Source organism: Myodes glareolus, chromosome 15 (assembly GCF_982192425.1).
Source record: "Myodes glareolus chromosome 15, mMyoGla1.1, whole genome shotgun sequence".
NCBI lineage: Eukaryota > Metazoa > Chordata > Mammalia > Rodentia > Cricetidae > Myodes > Myodes glareolus.
The window spans coordinates 16,537,809-16,559,527 of NC_142040.1; the positions used below are offsets into that span (position 1 = coordinate 16,537,809).

Consider the following 21,719-nt stretch of genomic DNA (forward strand, 5'->3'; position numbering starts at 1 on the left):
TATTTTTCAAGATTTTCTTTCACAGTATTTTTTCTGTATTGAAAGGTATGCTCAAAGGCCTCACCAAAAATTTGTTTTCAGCCCCAACTATGCTTTGCATACATTGAATGGTATAGAATACCCTGACAACAGATCCTGGTGGCTACTTCATTGGCCTGGTTTTTATTTGCATATGACAAAGAATAATCAGGGATGGTCACAGTGAGTGCATGAGGGTCTTCCTGTCTATTCTTCAGTGTCCTAGATAGGGACATGTGCACTAGAGAATTCTGCTTGTTTCAGCTGGAGTCAGATTAATTAGAGATTGTATTTTTATTTTGCCTTTCTGAATCTTTCAGCAAAGTCTTTTGTTATACCAACTTGAAGTTCTTCTTGCTGTAATGGTCAGATCAGTAGCAATTATTTATTAATACATCATGTGAGATTTCTCTTCCTCATTATTAGGCTAAATCTCAGAAGTAACATACATCTACATATACATGTAACACACACACACTTGTCATAAATATCTTTCATGCTATCTGCAATGTCCACATAAAACCAACTACACACCTACTGCCTCTTGGTACACTAATCCTGAGGACTTTCACAAAGTAAAGAGAAGGCAGCCTCCATCTAACCTTTCTTTCTCCTAGCAACACTCCTCTGAGCTTACACAGAAAGTGCATACCTTCCGGTAACACCTCTAGTTTATCAAGTATGTGTGTGTGTCTGAGTCTGTGTGGTGTGTGTGAGTGTGTGCATGTGTGCATATGTTTGTGTGTTTCTGAGTGTGTGTGCTAACAAGGTGACCTTATTTTCTTTGTTTCTACTATGTTTTGCTGACATAGCAACATTAGCTTCTTTCGTACTCATCTCTCTTCTTCAGTTTCCACTCTGGTTTCCTAGGATGCAGAAGAAACAGAGGAAAAAAAAGAAAAGAAAAGAAACAGAGGCATCATATTGTTTGACTTCCTTTCCTCATTTATTTATTTAGATTTTTAATGGGACTTTTCAAGTTACCATAATTTTAAATAAATAATTCATTCCATTTTTATATTTGCTTTAAGAGGTAAGAAGGAAAAAGACCAGAAAGGTTCAAAATTCAGGACAAGGACTTCTGTCACTATCTCAGATAGTCTCTGTCTCAGATGTTATCCATGAGAGTTCGGGACTACCTTAAAGTGTCTTGGTGTGGGATAATTGTCTGTGTTCTGTCAATCATGTTTTAAATAAACACTGAGTGACTAGGCAGGAAGTATAGGTGGATCAACCAGACAGAAAGTAGAGGCGGGGTCATGAGAACAGGAGTATTCTGGGAAGAAGGAAGCTCTCTCCACAGTTCTGCCCAGATCACCAAAGAAACAGGATGTGACCTACCCAGCTGAAAAAGGTACTGAGCCCTGTGGCTAACATAGATAAGAATAATGGGTTAATATAAGCTGCAAGAGCTAATAAGAAGCCTGAGCTAATGAGCGAATCAGTTTATAATCTTCTGGAGATCTCTGTGTGATTTTCTTTGGGATTAAAAGGCGGCAGAAAGTGGGCAGGAAAGAAACCCTGACTAGCAGGCCCTCATGTTACATGTCTGTGTGTGCGCACACACACACACATATATGTGTATATACATTATACTTATTTCATAAACTGTAATATAAAGCAAAGTGAACTCAGGTGACTTTTGCCAAAATGTGAGTCTGCAGATGACAGAGCATATGAAGAAATATTAACGACATCAAGAGTCAAAAGACAGGAGATGGCGCAGTACAAAGAAAGTGCATAAGGAACAGGTGGAGAGTCAGACTGGAGTACTTTTCCTTGCCAAAGTTCCTGGAAGAGCCAGCACAGCACAGCCCTGCTGGGGCGCTGCATCTGATGCATGCTGTGTAGTGAATGGGGTGTTTTCCTTTAAGTGGAAGTTTTACCAGGTGCAAGGAGTCATAAGGAGACAGCAGCAGTTATGTTTAAACACATGCTCTTTTCCCATCACTTTATTAAAGGGGGCAACTAATTGGACAGATATTGAAGGCTGACCAGTGCCCGGGTCACAGGAGGATAGTTTAGTCATCCTTGGATGTAGCACTTCAGAGATTGTGTAATATCAACGATATTTAAGGGGAAAACAGGTTTAAATTCTATTACATACATTTTTCATTCTTAGTTCAACCTCATCAACAAATGTATTATTAATACTTCAGATTTTATGTCTTCTAAAAAATATATTAGTGAAGTTGTACAAGTGTAGAATCCTGAATGTTAATTAATTCTCCCAGAGTTAGAGACTTTTTCAGTAATTTTCCCTTTTGCAATATTTTAAAATTTTTTTCATGTTTTTAAATAGAAAGCAATCTTTATTAGTGCCATTAGTGTAGTAGAACCCTGCATAGTCCCAAAGGACATGTTCCATTTGCACCTCTCAGCTCTCTGAAAGTGTGGTTGGTACTCATCTTGTATATACTGTTTTTCCCTAAACAAACACATATTTGTTAAAATTTGCCCTATAAATTAGGTTCAGTAAAAGAGTAACAACAATTAAGTGGATGTAAAACAATTACAACAATTACTATAGCTAAATGTTTAATATTTATAGATTATTTATTAAATTTTGGATTTAATATTTTCAAACCACAATTAGTCACAGTAATGGAAGAAAAGAAAAGAAAGATGAATAAATTGGAGGCTACTCTTTATTTAATTACCAAGTTAGATTAACATGCGCAATTGCAACTTATGAAAATGCTCTCTCTCTCACACACATATACACATACACACATGCATGCACGCATGCACATACACACAAAGTCTTGGAAAAGAACAATGTCAGACTGAGCAAGTCAATGCAAAATCAGGAGAGGGTTGTGCTAGCAAGCAGAAGGCAGACATAAAGTGCGAGACTATGTGGATACACTGTACACATTGCCTGGATTTTTTGGTGATTTAGATGATCCTCATGAGATCCTCCAGCAGCCAAGAACACTAGTCAGTTCCACAAGAAAACTAATCAGTTCCACATAGCAAACACCGCTTCAGGGCTACTCTCCTGCCCTAAACACCTATGGAGCCTTCCTAATGCCACATTCTTGATGTTCTCTAAAACCCAAGCCTCCAGAGATGGTGTTGATATTGTTCTATACTGTTATATTGGATTATATTATGTATTATATTATGTCATATTAATTACATTATATATGATGTGCAGATGAAAAAAAGGAATTTCAATACTTTATAACTTTTAGGTTAAACATTTTTTCCAGAACTTTGGGCAATAATGCATATGTGTTGTTTTTTAACCCTTCAGGTGATAGTTTGCAATCAAAAGTGCAAGAAGATGATATTTACAACTGTCTACAAGACTCAATATTCTTATTATCAAACAATGTAGATGATTCCCTGGATTTTTTTTTCTTGTTTTGTTTTGTTTTCTTTTGCCTGAAGGGTATTTTTGTTAACTGCTGCTGAACTGATCCCTCCTAGTGGGGGATTGTTTTCATGCTGACCAGTAAAAATAGTTATCTGAGGGAGGAACAATGCTGTTCTTTCTGTTGGCACACTCAACATTCTTTCTCTGATTACCATATATATGGAATTTCTTCCTTCCAATTACCAATTTTTCAAGCAAACACTTTCTTTTCTTTTTAAGTAATTTATCATAATTGTAACACTATCCTGAGTTAATATCCGCTACATAGGTTAAAGGCTCAAGAAGGATCACCTCCCTCTTCAAATGCCAGTCCCAGGAAGTAATTTCTGACCAACTAGCAATAAATCAGTCTCCCAATACCAGGAGCTTGGGTAAGAATGATTTACTAGGATAGCTCACAGAACTTTGGGCAAACAATCATGTGTTTCAATTTATTGCTAAGGTTACTAGGAAGGATGCTGAAGAATGGTCAGATGAAGGGACACTGTATGAAGTATGAGAGAAACTGTGCTGAGTGTTGAGTGTCCTTGCTCTCCCTACTATATCATTGTCCAGGAACCTATCCCGTGTCTTCTATAACCTAGGTGCTATATTTGGATGCTTAATGCAAACTGTTTATATAAACATAAATGACGGCACCACTGACCTGCGAAGTCAACTAAACCTTAAGCCTCTCTTGCTTCCTTGAGGGTGTAAGTTAAGACTGAAAATTCCCTATCTCTGATGACATGGATGGTTCCCTTGGCAACCAGATTCTAACCTGAGAATGAGCTTACAAAGAATAACTTCATCAAGGCAAAAGAGGTTTTTATCATCAAGGCTGTTAAAGGGGATTTAGGAGCTCTGTGGCAGAGGTTTCAATGACTCAGGAAATAACAAAGGATTTTCTCCCCGGGGGATGGAGATATGGCTCAGTGAGAGACAGATATATACTGTTCTTCTGAAGTGCAGAGCTTGGTTGCCAGTTCCATAGGGGATGACTGACAACTGCCTGCTAAGGACAGTTCCCCATGATCAAACACCCTCTTTGGCTGCCTAAGGCAACTGCACAGGCACACACATACACATAATTAAATATGTTATTTCAAGTTCTGTCTGTGTTAAGAACATGGTCAATGACTAAATATAAAGACATATATTCTCTCAGAACCCATACCTAGAAGGATTTCAAAATTCTATTTCAGTAATCTTTCAATCTTTATTGACTATTGTATGGTATGTGTGTAAAGATAAAAAAATGATAATTTTTATTGTTTGGATGTCTATCTAATTTTTTCAAAATAATAATTAAAATTAACATTTTAATTCAATATGAAGACAATTTATATGCAGAAGTAAAATATTTGAAAGTAATATTTTATTCATTTGAGCAAAAATTAAAGTATTTCTGGAAATAAAAACATTTCCAACTTGGTCTCTCTTATCCTGCAGTCCTTTTGCCTTAAGTTAAATGGCATATCCCTCACTCATAGCCATAATACATTTTCTTTCTCTTACATTCTGTCTTCGAAAATGTTTTGTTGCTTATCTTTTGCATGACTTTTTTATTTCCTATATTTTGAAACAGGCACAATTTTAGCAGTCTTCGGAGCATCACTGAAATCTTATAAAAACAAGAATTGGAAACACAGTGCCACCACATAAATTTTTATGACACTGGCGTTTGCACCAACGAGTGACCTATGTGTTAGGCCCAAAGTGGACACCCCATCAGAGGCCTCAAATGCCAGTGCCAATGCTAGTGTTCAAACTGACAGTTTGGGCTTTGACAGGGTAAACAGAGATTGCTGGTGAATAGATGACCGCTTACATTCTGCACCCTTCAAAAAAATGATGTGAGGAAAAGTCATTACTTCCCTATTGCCATATACCCTTAACATATATCACCATCACCAAATACCCATAACATATATTACCATCTCCATATACCCAAAACACATATCACCATCACATGTGCCCATAACATATGTGACCATGGCCAATACTAATAACATACATCACCATATACCCATAACATACAGCATACCCATAACACATAGCACCATCACCATATACTCATAACACATATCAAAATCTCACCTCGCCTTCCCACTGCTGCTCTAAACTTCTACATAGTCCTGGCTTACATACCTTTCCACTGCAGCTACCCAACTCGCTTATAAGTGGCAAGGCTTACCCTGTCTTGATACTCTCTCTATTTTGTGAGGAAGCCATGGCAACTTTGGACCCCACCCAAATGCCTCTGGCTATTTTATCTCTGCTGCCTGACAAACAACCATGTAAAAGTTTCGTATGTCAAGTAAACCTTTCAACCTATGGAACAGCCTCCTTCAGTGGTTTCACTGAGCACTCGCTTACACCATGCAGATATGCAGATGCATGCATTCTCATTAAAAACGAAAGCAAAAGTGAAAAAAAAAAGAAAAAAAGATTTAAAAAGGAAGAAAACAACAACAACAACCAAAAAAGAATTAGGGAATGTTTAAGAGCCTGTGCTGTTCTTACAGATGATTTGGTTCCCAGTGCTCACATCTGTTGTCTCCTAACTGCCTTTAATTCCAACATCAAGAAATCTGATGCCTCTTCTAACCTCAGCAGACAAATATACAGACATACCACACACACACACACACACACACACACACACACACACACACATATATGATAAAATTTTTAAAATGTAAAAGAAATAATTATCAGTAAGTTGTAGTTTAAACAAATCACCTGGTTTGGTACAAAATTTTGAAAATATATTCATATACGAATTGTTTCTTAAAGAGAACATTATTGCATACTTTTGTGTAATTGTGTAGTAGTCCAATGTAGATGCACTTTTTAAACATCTACTAACAAGATACTACCTTTATGTCCAAGAAAGGAAAGGCACCTAAGTGATTTTCCTAAAAATTATTTCTGAATCACACATTTTTCTCCAACTGATATTTGCTTGTAAGTGATCCCTAGAGCTACAATGATAAAACAATTATTTCTTTGTTGATCTTTTAAGTATAAAAGTATTTAAAATAAATGAAAGAGAGTCAAGCTGGTTCTTTGTTCTCTGACCTTTTTCAACCATTTCTCATAGACAATCTTCATTCATTTCTGACTTATCACAAACTCAGGAGCCCATAGCCACCACATTTGGCCTGGAGCCTGGTAGGATACCTGGGTCTTCCTTTTCCATCTTCCATTCTGGACTATTCAGAGCACTATTTGATGTGCTGCCTCTAGTCTGCCTGAGATGCTTCTCCAGGCCATGTCCATCCTCTTGGAAATTGGCCTTCTAGTACAAATCCAGGGTCCTCCTAATTCTTTTTTGCTATCCACTTCACACATTCCTGCCAACCCTTTTTCATTCATTCCTCGTGATTCTCAAGAACCCATAGAAATGTGGTATTTCAGGAATTCCATAGCTCCCCACTTAGTTAGGACCCAGGCAGGCTGCCTGTACCATTCTTCCTTTCTCCATTCTGAACTCTTGAAAATACTGTTAGACTTACTACTGTGGTCTGTCTACCTCAGTCCTTCCTCCTAGTCTCCCTCCAATCATTTCAGGCTCCTTGCTTCCACCCTTGGCAGAACGAGGATTTACTTAATTTGTTCTCATGGAACCAAATTCCATGTACTGTTTAAGAGAATTCCAAAGATAATTTTATTTTCTTTCCTGCTAACTCAATGCATAAGTCTCAGATGGCTTCAAGGGCTGAACTCATAAATTCTGGCACTAGTAGAAGTCTGAATCCTAAAACCCAGAGGCTTTCATAAGCTTGAAAACCAAGCATTGTTCTTTCTGGTCCACAGCCTGTAGCTTAGAGTAACTATAATCATAGGATCAACTACCCACACAACAAAGATAAGACCAAATATCTACACCAAGAAACTAAGATTAAAGGCTATCACACTGGTACCTAGATCCAACATACTAATACAATCATGAGCAAAGACAATATGCCTAGTCCAGAAGCCAGCAACTTCTGAGAAAATTGAATGGGAAAAACAGTACAAAATATAAGCTTAAAATTTAATGAAGAAATTTAATTCCCCCCACACACCAATGAAATAAAACTTGAAATGAAAATCTCAGAAAGTCAAGCAAAATCTCAGAGGTAAGCTTCGCCAAGAGATTAAAAGACATGGAAAAGATAATTTCACATCTTGAAGACAGCGTTAAAAAAAATCGATAGTTCAGTCAAAAGAAATGGTAACTCTAAAAATATCCAGGCATAAAACATCCAGAAAATCTGGGACGTGATGAAAGCAATAAACCTATGAATAATAGGTATAGAAGAATGAATCCAGTACAAAGGCACAGAAATATTTTTAATAAGATTATAGTAGAAAATTTCTGTAAGGAATTTAAAGAAGGAGATGTCTTGCAAGAAGTATACATAACACAAAAGCAGAAAGGACCAAAAAGAACACTGTCCAAGAGACGTAATAATCAAATCATTAAAGGTAGAGGGTAAAGAAAGAATATTAAAGATTGAAAGAAAAACTCCTGTCTTTTACAAAGGCAGGAGTCATTGGTCTGGTTCCCGGCCTCTGGTTTCTCCTACAATATTGATACTGGCCCCTCATTGAGACTCCTCTTGCATATCCTGTTGTTGCTTTTGTCATGGATATCCTGAAGCTTTGAATCTGCAAGTGTGAACCCGTCATTTGGTCCAAGAGTTCAGAGAACAGGTGGATGTTGGGATAAGTTAACTTATAGCCCTGGTTCTGGACATTCTGCTTGGTTTGTCATCCTCATTTTTTTATTGTGTTGTATTCTTGATCAGGTTTTTAGTTCTTTATATACTCTAGACACTAACCCTCTATCAGATGCTGTCTTAGACCTTCTGTTGTAAAGAAACACTATGACCCATCGCAACACTTTTACAGGGAAACATTTAATAAAGAGGCTTGCTTACAGTTCAGGGATCCAGTCCTTTATCATCACGGTGGGATTTTGGCAGCACACAGGCAAGTATGGAACTAGAGAAGTAGCTGAAAGTCCTTTATCTTTCAGGGCAGGGAACTAGATGTGGTCTAGTATTACCTTGAATGAAGCTCAAGCAAAGAGAGAGAGAGATAGAGAGAGAGAGAGAGAGAGAGAGAGAGAGAGAGAGAGAGACCTCAAAGCCCCTCCCCCCAGTAACACACTTCCTCCACAAAGTCACACCTCCTAATAGTGTCACTTCCATTCAGGGCCATTTTCTTGGGAACTAGAGTTCCTGGCGTGAGTCTGAGACCACGACTGAGCCAGGACCTCTGCAGGTCCCGATGCAAGTCTGGGATCTCCCAGGGAGTAAACTGGAGCCAGAGACCCTTGCAGGTCCGGGCTCAAGCCAAGGACCTCCGGAGGAGTGGGCCCAGACCAGGGACATTTACAGAAACAGGTCTGAGTCAATGACCTAGTGCAGAGTAAGCCTGAGCCAGCAAATGCCACAAGAATAGGTACAAGGGAACAATCACTGAGGGAGCAGGTCAGAACCAGAGACTTCTATGGGTCCACACATGAGTCTGGGACCTCCAAGGGCATAGGCCGGAACCAGAGACCTCCGTGGGTATAGGCATGAGTTTGGGACCACAGAGGAAGTAAGCCTGAGCCAGAAGGTACAAGGCAGCAACCTCAGCAGAAAGCAACCCCCGTGGTCCCAAAGGACCCCTGGTATTGCAGAGCAAACCCTGGGAGCACAGAGTGACTTCCCGGAACACAAAGTGACCAACGGGGTGACTGGAGCCTTGGCCCTGACTATACCATGAGAAGCAACCTTCTGAGCCTTGGATCTACTGACTTCTGGAAGATTGATGACCAGAGTCATCAATCAAACTATACCAATCAGAGAAAAGATGGGTAGGCAAGGTCAAAAGACATGCAACATCACAAAGACCAAGAAAACACCAGTAAAAAACTAATAACCCTACAAGACAAAACTTGAACAACCATAAACAGATGAAGCAGATGAAAATGCCCTAAAAAGTAACTTTAGGAGAACGTTTGTTTGAGGCCCTTAAAGAGGAAATTAAAAGTTCCCGCAAACAAACAAAAATTGGAAGACATCAACAAATCCCTTACAGAAAACCAAGAAAAAGCAATCAAACATATGAAAGAAACTATTCAAGACTTGAAACCTGAAATAGAGACAATAAAGAAAACAGAAGCCGAGAGAATTACAAGGCCGTTTTCTTTCAAACTACCTCAGATGTAAAATTAGTAAATATATTTTCTTAATCCGTAGGGTGTTGCATTGTGTGAATGATGGTGTCCTTTCCTGTACATAAGTTTTTCAGCTTTATATGGTAACATTCATTAATTGTTGGGCTTAATGTCTGTGCTCTCAGTGTCCTGCTCAGAAAGTCCTTTCCTGTGTCAATTAGTTCGTCACATTTCTCCACTTTTTTGTTTTGTCAGATTCAGGGTATTTTGTCTTATATTTAAACTGTTGGTCCATTTGAAGTTGAATATTGTGCGGGTTGATAAATATTGATTAATTTACATTCTCCTGAACACAGTCATCAGTTTGACTAGCAGCATTTATTACAGATGCTATCTTTATCTGACTATGTTTGGTTTCTTTATCAAAAATCAGTGTGTGGATTTATGTCTGTGTCTTCAGATCAATTCCATAAATCAACATTTCTGATTTTAGGCCAGTACCATGCTCTTTTGGTTAGTATAGCTCTGTTGTACAGAGTAAGACACTTTTTCATTAATGCTAAATTCCTACTGTTCCACACCTCTCTTGTCATTCCCCAAGCAAGACTGGTTATGTCCTGCCATCCAGACTTCTTTAACAGCCATAACGGCCATTCCAGGTCACTCCAGGCAGTAGAGTGGCCAGGTCCTGTCCTACAAGAGAAAAACAGGCCTAAGATTAGGCCACACAATCCCTCCATTCCCAGGTCACACTGGAAAGCTGTGCTTTTTCCGCAAGGAGCCTTATAAAAAGCCATCTTCCTGCTCAGTTCTTTGCCGCTCCCTGCCCAAGCAGAGGCTGCCACCCCACTAGGTTCTTCCTTCTCAATAAACCACTTGCATGAGGTTTGCTGTGCAATGTGACAGGGTATTCCTTGCTCTTGACTGCCAGGATTCCTTTTCTTTCAGAACTGTGAAGCTTGTAAGTAACTTTTTGGAAAGCATTTGCTTTAGATCTGAAATTCATACGCACTCATGGAATACATTTTATTCGGTGCTATTTCACATATGCTGATTTTTTTTAGTTCAAGTAAGTTCAGTTCAACATTTATGACACTTAAAATGCAATAAGTTCACTGTGTGAGACCTATCAAAGGCACAAATGTGCACACACATAGGTGCCAACTAGAAAACTAAAGCATACAAAGTCTATGTGTGCAGAGTCAGGTGTGTGTGTGTGTGTTGTGTGTTTCTAGGAATCAAACTGTGAACCTGTCATATCCTGGATAATTATTCTACTGTTCAATTAAACCCCATTTTCTGTATTTTATTTCTTCATTCTTCTGGAGGATTCTCTTCACACCTCTCCTCCTCTTTGCTAATGTAAAATTTTCAATTTTCCATGAGCCCAGATTTTTTTTTAAGGCAACATACTTAGCAATAAAGTTTCATGGTTTTATTAACAATGAAATATGGCAACCTTACACATTCACCATGAGCAACGTAATACCTCACAAATACTGAATATTCTGGTTTTCTCTTCTCCTATCTCACATGTGTTTGTTTATACTTATTTAATTTGTGTTTTGTTTTAAAAAGTACATATTTAGTTATGGTCATTCCTTTTACCTTGATTACTTTTATTTATTTTGACATCATTTACTTCATCAAATTTGTATTCTTTTTCTCTTTTGGGGTTATGTGCATGCAAATAATTATTTGTATACTTGAATGAACTTTGAGCAATGTGTTTGTGTCTGCTTTGAAAAAAAAAATGCGTCTTTAACAATAATAGTTGTCCATGCATTGCTTGGACAGGGAATCCTCAAAGCCCATTCTGGAAGCTCACATGTTATATTATTTCCATGAAATTTATAAATTCCTTCCAGTCTTTCACTTACTAACATTGTAGACAGTGGCACCAAACATAATCACTGTCAATGAATCGTCTCTAACATGCACATTTAGGAGCAAAACAAGAACACACTGTTCATTTTTAAATTCCCCTAATGAAGCTATAATGATAGCTGACTTAATTAACTGTCGGTCCCTGTTAAGGCTCTCACATTCTGTGTGAGGCAATGGGAATTGTAAAACACATGCTCTGCTTAGTGCCGAAATTTGATATCACCAGCTAACACACTGTGTGGTTCAATGATTTTTTTTATGTGAACTCCCCTCCCTCATGATTGCAGCAACAGGTTGATGGCAGAGAACAACTATCAGATAAACTATAGCTGTCATTCCTAGCTATTTGCCAGAGTTGCTCCACACCAGGGAAAATGGCTGACTGTATTTACTGAGAGAAAATCAGATTTCAAGTTCAAATTAGTGTTGAAAACTTTATAAGCAAAAGTGATTTTGATAGCTTGTAACCAACAGAAATTTCTCTTTCGATAAAATTGGTTTTGATATTAATTAATATGACTTTTTTGAAATTAAATAACATCAACTGTCATCGCTTAGAGAATCAACATAGCTTAATGAGCCAGAATGTTAGAAACTATCAGTGCACAATTTCACAAAACGGTCCATGAGGAAATAAACTATCTAAAGCATAAGACAATCCGCAGACTTTAGCAAACCAGATAAGAAAAATTCAGTAGGAAAATTTGTATTTCACATAGCAAGTGAAACTTAAGAAGTTGCTTTCACTGTAATTTGAACAGATATCCCAAGCACTGATCTGGTATCAAAAAAAATATTTAGAATTAAGAAAAACATATATAGATCCTCCTGGAAACTGAAAACAGACAAGACCACCAGGCAAAAGTTGGGAGCATGGCAGTGGGGGTGGGATGGAGAGAAGGGAAGAAGGGGAGAAAGAAGGGAGAAGGGGAGGGTTGGGGAGAGTGTGGAGGAGTGGGATGGTTGAGATGAAGGAAGGATGAATATGGGAGCCAGACTGGAATTGAATGAGCATGGGATCAAACTGGACCCTCTGAAAGTGGCTGACAATTGGGGCAGACTGAGAAGCCAATGATAATAGCACTGGAATTTGTCTCTACTGCATGTACTGGTTTTTGGGGATCCTATTCTATTTGGACACATACCTTCCTAGGCCTGGATGGAGGGAGGAGGTCCTTGGACTTCCCACAGGGCAGGGTAGCCTGCCCTCTCTTAGGACTGGATGGGGAGGGGGAAAGGGTGAATGGGGGAGCTGGAGGCAAGTGGGAGGAGGGAGGAAGTGGAAATTTTGATTGGTATTATTTTAAAAAATTAAAAATAGGAAAAAAAAGACAATTACTGAATGGTTTTTTAAAATGTATCTTCCTGAGCAGCTCTATGAAGTTTTATTTTTTTCATACATCTCAGACAAAACATTACATTCCTATGGACTAAAAGTGAAAGTAAGAGAGGAGCCTTTCCAAGTCATATCTGAAAGAAATTTAGAAAACCATGAACCTTCAGGCAGTGGGGGAACACACCTTTAATCTCAGCACTCAGGAAGCAAAGCCAGACTGGTTTCTGTGAGTTCAAGGCCAGCCTGGTCTACAGAGTGAGTTCCAGGATAAGCTCCACAGATGCACAGAAAAACCTTGTCTTGAAAAAAACAATCAAAAAAAAAAAAAGAAATATAATGACCAATGTCTCAGTAAATATTTGTTTATACTTAAACAATGCAATTTTTTTACAAAAATTCAATACTTCTGGTAGCCTGTGACTATTTTACTATTTTTTAATTTAGTAGATATTTCGTTTGAAATATAAGTCATTTATTATTGCTATTATCTCCTTATATGTGTGTGATGTATATGGGTCTCCATATGTCATGGTCATGTGTGGAGATGAGAGAATTATTTTGTGTTGTGAGCTTTATACTTCCATCAACACACGAGATCTGGAGGTTACTCAGGTTATCAGGCTTACTCAGCAAGAGCATTTACTCCCCAGTCACTTTTCAGTCTGGATTAATCAACATTTCTGAAATAATTTATATTAAATGTCTAACAAAGTAACTACACATACGTATTTAAAACCACACATACATATGTATAATAATATTTGTGCTTTTAATGATTTTTAATATGGCTATTCTGAGACTACAATTTTGAGAAATAATTTCCCACAAAACCCATTCTAGTTCTTAGTTTTTGTATTTGTTTATTTAGTAACAGATCCTTACTCTATAGGCCAGTCTCCTTCGTGACAATCTTTCTGCCTCAAGATATGAACTACACTGTTACGCTAGTCAAGTTTTGATATTTCAGATAGCCTTACCTTTACTGTGCTCTTGCTATGAACTTTACCTGTGATGTAGTGGTATCATAGAAATCTTAAGTTGTTTGGGTTCTTTAGAAGTATATAGTTCATTGTGTGTTGATGGAGTCCTGGTGTGTTTTCTATATCAATAAGCTAAGAACTCTCCAGTCTCGTTTCTCTCTTCTTCTATCTTTTCCACTCAATTCTTTTCCCTTTTTCCTCTACATTCCTATCCCTATATCTGTCTGTCTCTCATGCTTGTTCTTTTATTTTACAACTTGCCAGTATCACAAGTTCTGAACATCTATATCTTGAAAATCCTTACCTTCTTATCTTCTAATAGACAGTTTAAATCATTGGAAATTGAACTTATTACACACAGTACTAAACAGATCAGCTTGGAACTTTTATCAAATCTTTTTATGTGATTATACTCAGCGTGTACATTCTGAAACTACAGTTGCAGAATTGAATAACATGTGCACTTTCAATTTGTTATTTAAATTCACTGGAAATATGTAAGGATCATTGTTAATAGCATAGAATCAAAGTTTCTGTTCTTGCCCCGCATGAGTAAATTGGAGTGACCTGTCTATTTCATTTAATTTCAAGTAAGCAAATAATACTTTGATCTTTGCTAAGTGGGTTGTGTTTTAGCTATCAATTTATAAGATCATCTAATTCATTGAATTATTCAGTCTTTGTTGTGATGTAAATTGCAAATTATTAGTTTTTATTTGTATTGGCCAGTTGACTTTTCTCTTGAAGAAATTTGTTCTGTGTAAGACTTCATGTCTAAGGTGTAAAAACATTTTTATCTTTGATACTATTTTTGAAGACATGATTTTTGTGTGGATGAGTGTTTTATTTGTATGTATGTATGTATGTATGTGCATTGCTTGCATGTTTTATTCCTATGGAGGCCAGAGAAGACATTGGAATCCCTGAAACTAGTTACCAAGGGTTATGATCTGCCATATTGGGACTAAGACCCAAAATTTGGTCTTTTGAAAGAGCAGGAAGAGCTCATAAGTGCAGAATCATCTTGCTGGGCCCCAGAAGAGATTATTTTAAATGTTCTGTTTTGCTTTTTCTAGCCCTTAGATTTTTTATTTATTTACTTTTTATTTTTCATTTAATTGCTCAGTTTGTCTGGAGGTTTTTTTTTTTTTGAAATGAAGTTGTGGATGTTTATTTCTCCTTATTTAAAATACCTACCAAATTGAAGCAATATTGATTTTAGTGTTATTTTCCCGGTTAGATTGTCATTCATTTCATATACAAAACATATATATATATACATACATATACATATATATATATATCAAACCTAATCCTGCTCCAGTTTTGTTTTGTTTTTATATGTGTCACTAACACATTGGTTTAATATCTTTTATTTATAGCATATCTATTCATGTGATTGTGCACACATGTATTTGTACATGTGAAAGCCCAAGGTCAATATTAAATGTCTTCAATGATTGTTCTCTACATTTTTCTTTAATTATGAGAGACAAGTTCTCTCACTGACCCTGAAGTTAACAATTTAGCTAGATGGGGCTGTTCCGCAAGCCCTAGGAATCCTCTGTTTCTGTTTCCCAAGGCTTACTATTATAGGGGTACATACCAATTACTGCTGATTCCTCATAGACACTAAAGATCAAACGCAGTCATCATCAGCATTTAACCAAATGCTCTTTCTCCCAAAGAAATATCGCTCTATTTTAGCTATTGGCATTTTTTAATTACTAATTGCTGGTAAAGATTAATAATTTGATAACCATCAATGAGGACATTTAGTAAAACTTAAATAGATTCATTATTCCTTTTAGTTGTCACAGTGAATTTTATATCATCTCCCAATATAGACAATTGCTCTGTTGCTCTCTCCTTTTATTTTATTTTTTCATTTTGTTTTGTTTTGAGACAGGGTTTCTCTACATAATAGCCTTGACTATCCTGAAACTCACTCTGTAGACCAGGCTAAATTCAAACTCACAGAGATCTCTGCCTCCCATGCACTAGGATTTAAGGCATGTGCTACCACTACCCAACTGCGTTGTCCTATTCTTGAAAGGCTTTTAACCATGTCTTCTGGCACACTATTTTATTTACCTGCTACTTCTCATTGCTCCTTTCCTCCTTTGGATATTATATTTGAGTAATTTTATGTTCATTCATGTTAAGTACAGTTGGTTCTTAATTTATGTATTTCTTCTATGATATTTAAATGCCTCCTCCCTTATACTTTCAGTAATCTTTGAGTTAACTCAAGAGGACTTCCCACAATCAAAGATAGTCTATTTCCTCCTCAACCACACACACTACTCTCCTGAAAAACACTGATCTTACAAACTCTGCATCTTTGCTTTGTTATTGAGTCCCTAAGTAAGAATTTGGAGTGCCTAGGTTCAAACACACAACCTGGCTAGTAACCAAAGTCTCCCATTTCAGTCCAGACCCATCTTTTATGACGGATTCTCATAATTGTTGGCTGGAACTGAGAGAAGGGCATACAAACAAACTGAGAAGGAAAAGTGGCATATCTAGAAGTTTCCTTCCCAATATTGTTCAGCCCTTGGAATTTCACTACATATGCTTCAGGTATAAAAAGTACTAAAATCTTCAAACATCCAATTGCACTAAATATGTCTCATAGTACTGATAGGATTTTATTTTTGCTAGTTTTGTGTGCTTGTGTATGTGTGTGTGTGTGTGTGTGTGTGTGTGTGTGTGTGTGTGTGTTACAGAATGTGTTTAATCTCAGTCATTTTCCTGCAATTTCTTGGAATGGAATGTTAGATATAAGTCACAAAGAAAGAGAACACCATCCAAACTCCACTCCAGCTAATATTTCCAAACACGGCAAACTCTATTCCTGGGATCAGGAATGTGTACTCCAGAACAGAAAACACTAACTGAGACAAGAAGGGCATTTGCTTTTTATTCTAACTCTCAGTTGGTGGCTGTATCTTTGCCCCATGGTCTGGATCTGACCCCACAATCCACTAACATCGCTATTTTATTCAGGTAGATAGTCTGAAAAGACTTTTGCACAGGAAATGAATAAAGACGGAGAAGGGGATCGCGTCCTCCAGGAGACGAGGGTAACTTTCTCCAGGCAGGCTGTCGTATTCTTAAAGTACAGGAGAGGCATTTTTCAAACAAATATTTTACTAGATGGGGAGTGTTAAAATTCGCATAATTGTCTTACTGGGTGGAGGAGATAAAATATTTTAATTTCTTGTTCTAAGCACGAGTTTTACAATTTTTGATTGAAAGGCTTCTTAGAGGATCATGTCCAATGGCAGATGCAGGGTAGAAACCCACCAGCAGATTCTAATTGCTGATTTTTCAAAAAATTGAAAACTCATGGTTGTATTTACACAAACATGCATACACATACACACACACATACATACATATAAACATATATGCATGCAAAACACACAAACAGAGATATTTACACACTACCTAAACACACATATTCACATACACATATATGCACATATACACACTCACACACATACACACATACATATCCATACATATACACATGCATACATATATATACAAACATACACACACATGCGTACACATATGTACACCATACACTTAAGAGTTGTAGCCCTAAGTACCTTAATAATGCATACATCTAGAAGTTGTTGATAAAATAGTTTTACATGGCTATTATGATTATCAATTCATGAAAATATTCTCGTTGATAACCCTTAATATTAAGTGTTAAGGACTAAATTCTGGTGGAATAATTTTGATTTAAACTATCCTAACCCCCAAATAAAAACCTGAAAACCAAACCAGACATTAAATATTTTAATATTTTTTCACAATGCCAATTTTTTTCACGTGTATATCCTATAATGTTTATGTATCAAACTTATACTAACATCCTTTAAGCAGTGCGTAAAATTAAACTTCAAAGCTTTGACAAATTGAACAACATTACAAAGGTAGGAAGTCAAACAGTAGCTGTGAATACTTCAGTGCTTTCTGTACTGCCTGACCTCAGCATGGAATCTACGCAATGCATAGTTGCATGGATGTTCGTATTTGCATTCATTGAGGGACACAATATGCCCAAAACACCTCAGGGAGGACTTCAGTCATTTATGGTCACAGTGTCCCTGCTATTCTGTGTAGATATGTGGTCTTTGTGACAAGTCATATAAAATGAAAATATATTTTTGAATGTAAGTACTTACAGAATAATTTAGAAATTTCCAATGTAATCTCCAATAAGCAATTAATGTAGTTCCCAGTACAGTACACAAGGCAGGGTGAATCTAAGATCAGTTTTTTTCTGGCCAGAATCAAACATAAAAAGTTGTAATGGGGTGGACTAAGTCTACTTGCAGTAGGTGTTTATGATGGCAATGCCTCTAAAGGTATGGTTTAGTCTCTCTCTGAGGCCAACTTAATTTTTTTTTTTTGGCAGCAACTTGGATTTCTGGTTTAAGTTTGTGTACCATCATAAAAGTGAAATTCTCACTTACTTCTGTTGAATTACTATTTTTCCAAAAATAATAATTCTAACTGGGATTATCAGTATTCTTAAGTCTAATGAAGTCCTAGAACCTGTACTACAAAGCACAGCTTTTGAAAATTTTGTTTTCAGCTGGGCGGTGGTGGTGCACACCTTTAATCCCAGCACTCAGGAGACAGAGGCAGGTGGATCTCTGTGAGTTCAAGGCCAGTCTGGTCTATAAGAGCTAGTTCCAGGACAGGCTCCAAAGCCACAGAGAAAACCTGCCTCGAAAAACCATAAAAGTTTTGTTTTCTTTTGTATTTAATGAAAACATTGCTGATAATTAGTTGCAAATGTTTACTTAATAGGAACAAGTCAAATGTGGTGATGTTTGACTAACTGGGTTTCTGCATTCTTAGAATATATACCTAGCTATCATCTTGTTAAATACTCAAGAAAATATGAACCTTTTAAAGCAATTCTTAATAATTTGCAGAAAAAAATGAATTCAGAGTTTTATTATATAATTCTGATACAGTTTTCCCATTTAAGCTTTAGAAAATTACTATATAGCTCATCAGCCAAATTTCTAGCTGAGATAATTTGGCTGTCTACAAGAGGCGTAAACAAGATAATTGAAATGAGATAAAACATAATTGAAAAAGGAATTCTCAGCAGTATGAAATGTAGTTTAAAAAAAAGGCTGGCTTCCAAAACGGGAAGAAACATAATTCAAAGTGCCAACTGTTTATGTTCCATGTATGGGGAAGGTTCAGACTCTTAAGACACACCAGAGAAATATGAGAAGAGGATGAAGGTTCATAGACAAACTGGTTGCATAGCAACATGCAAATTTACTAACATAATGAAAATGTCTATCAAGGCTTACCTAGTATAGAGTACACAGTAAGAGCACCACATCCAACCATCAGAGGACTGAAACAAATGTAGATAAATGCTAAGTGTAGCAAGCAAAGCTTACATTGAGGAGTGTGTTCATTTTCTGAGCCTGGGAACAGAAATGGAGCTGAGAATGCAATCACACCTATAATGACTTCGATGTCTGACCCCAAAATGAGAAAAACAAAGTTGAATGTATGGACCAATCCACACAGCATTGTTGAAGAAACATGGTACCGTTGACAGTTCTATAACAGAAACTGTTTAGGAGGACCATCTGGGTTAGTGATTGTAGGTTTCAGAATCTAGACTATCTCAAGACTAGCAATGTTAATCTTTACTGAAAGATAAGGCAGTTCTGCTCAGGAAAGTGAGGTAGGAACTAACCTCTCATAGTATGTATGTATGTTTATCAAAATCTCTAGCTTTCTTATATAATAGTAAGGCTGAGTCTTGAAGAAGTTGGCCCAAATCTCATGATGTTCAGAGAGTAGGGAGACATTGGGACATTAAGGAACATGGGATAGAATGCTGCTGGCTACTTCTTTCATAATGTCTTTTACTTAAATGCTACTCTCAAAGGCTCTTCAGACTATGAAAAAGCCTGTTTATAAACATCTGAGACTTGGATGACTTTTTTCTGGAAAAATGCTGCTAAATTAGTAACTAATATAAATGAAAAAGGCATTTAAATCACTCAATTTGTACTGGTAGAGAGGTTAGTTCTTTACAGAAATTTATCAAAAACAGTAACTTCCTATTAAGTATATGTGTGTGAATATAATGAAGGCATTATGTGCAAATGAAATAGTTTGGTGCTTATTCTATATAAATAAAATATGTTTCCATCATACAAATTAATTAATTGGTGTACAGTAAAAGTCACAACATGCTTTCTCTTTGAATAACAGAATAATATTTTTATAATGTAGTTGTCTATGATTTCAGCTGCAAACTGATTTCCAATGGGAAGATGGATCATTTAGAAAGTTTCAATGTTATAAAAGGAAGAGAAAAGCAACTACTGGTTGACCCTCTAAAGTTCCCCATCCCTTGACATTTTACACAACACAGCAGAGATCAAAAGAGAAAGAGTCAGAAATAAAAGAAGCTTATGATTGGTTCAGGCATCATTTCTGATTTTTAGCTTTTCTCCCTCTAACATTTATCATTTCTCTGGACTTTCTATGCTTCATTGTTAAGGAAAACTCTGGAGTCCTCAATCAGAGAGACACACTAACAGTCAAATCGACACTAGAGGTTCACAGTGATAACACAGAGTTACTTTAATGAGAAGAGTGTTCCCATCATTGAAATGATGAAGGCATACCTATACATATATACTTATACAACATAATGAACCAACGACTTTCAAGTCTTCTATTTTAGGGGGACATTGAACATGGAATAGATTGTTTTATATCCCATCATTAGATGATATTTTGAATTTAAATGTATCACTGCTTGATATATTTGCATTAAAAATACCAAATACTGATAAACACTTCATATCAGTTGAATAGAAAAATAAGTAAAATATTCCATTCCCTACATCAATATTGATTGCCCATATTGTAACCTTGATAGCAACGAAAGAGGTTTTAATTGACCACATTTGTCTCCTTAGATAAATTTGCAAAGAAAAATGAGAGTTACTGGTGTTATTACCCAAGGAGCAAAAAGGATTGGAAGCCCAGAATACATAAAATCCTACAAAATTGCCTACAGCAATGATGGGAAGACCTGGGCAATGTACAAAGTGAAAGGCTCCAATGAAGACATGGTAAGACTATCTCATCATACAGAATTTAACTCAGTTCTATGACGGTCACATGTTAGAGGCTTATGTTAAAAGACATTTCTGCAGCTTTTTGGATTTAATTGGTTAGAGGGAGCAGGACTTCCCTAAATTAGAAATTTCTAACAGCTGTTGTTTAAGATTTTCTCAGGTTTTAATTGGTGCTCCGTCAAATACTTGTCAAAATTTACCAGAGTGACATGCATAACAGGAAAGCTGCTTAAAGGAAAATCAGCTTTCCAACTTAGTCTCCTTGCTTTTACAGATAGCCTTCTCCTCAATCAAATAATTGACTTGACTATTTTAAAAACAAGAACTTCGAATTATCAGAATAATGTATATCTGTACATACTTTGCACTGGAAATGTATTTGTTACTGAGCAAAAGAAAATGTTGTGAAGAAATGAATATAGCATCTAATATCTTCTTTTCCTTTGCTGTTCAGGATTTTAAATTAATTTATTTTGTAATAACATTTGAAAGTCTGATTAAGAAGCACAGAAGGAATGATGCTTACCAGAAAAGTCTATTTATTTGCAAGTGGACAGACTTAGATTAACTTGAAGTATTTAGGGTGCTAATTTTTATGAGAGAGATGATAGATAGACAGACAGACAACAGACTGTTGTCTGTTATATATATATATATATATATATATATATATATATATATATATATATATATATAGAGAGAGAGAGAGAGAGAGAGAGAGAGGATGACTCTTTCTCTTTCCCTGCAGTCCTGGCCATTAAAGTGGTAAAGGAGGGGGATGGAGACATAGCTCAGTAGATAAGACCACTTATGGCTCTTGTGG

The 21,719-nt window shown here is 36.6% G+C and overlaps 1 protein-coding gene across 2 annotated transcripts in view; it reads left to right on the top strand.

Annotated features, from left to right (window-relative positions):
* Positions 1 to 21,719, top strand: part of Edil3 (EGF like and discoidin domains 3) — a 445,087-nt gene that overhangs the window by 294,718 nt on the left and 128,650 nt on the right. For both annotated transcript variants that reach the window (XM_048455865.3, XM_048455864.3), the window contains one exon: positions 20,735 to 20,890. In XM_048455865.3, the coding sequence (XP_048311822.1) occupies positions 20,735 to 20,890 (156 nt within the window). The remainder of the gene's footprint in view (positions 1 to 20,734; positions 20,891 to 21,719) is intronic.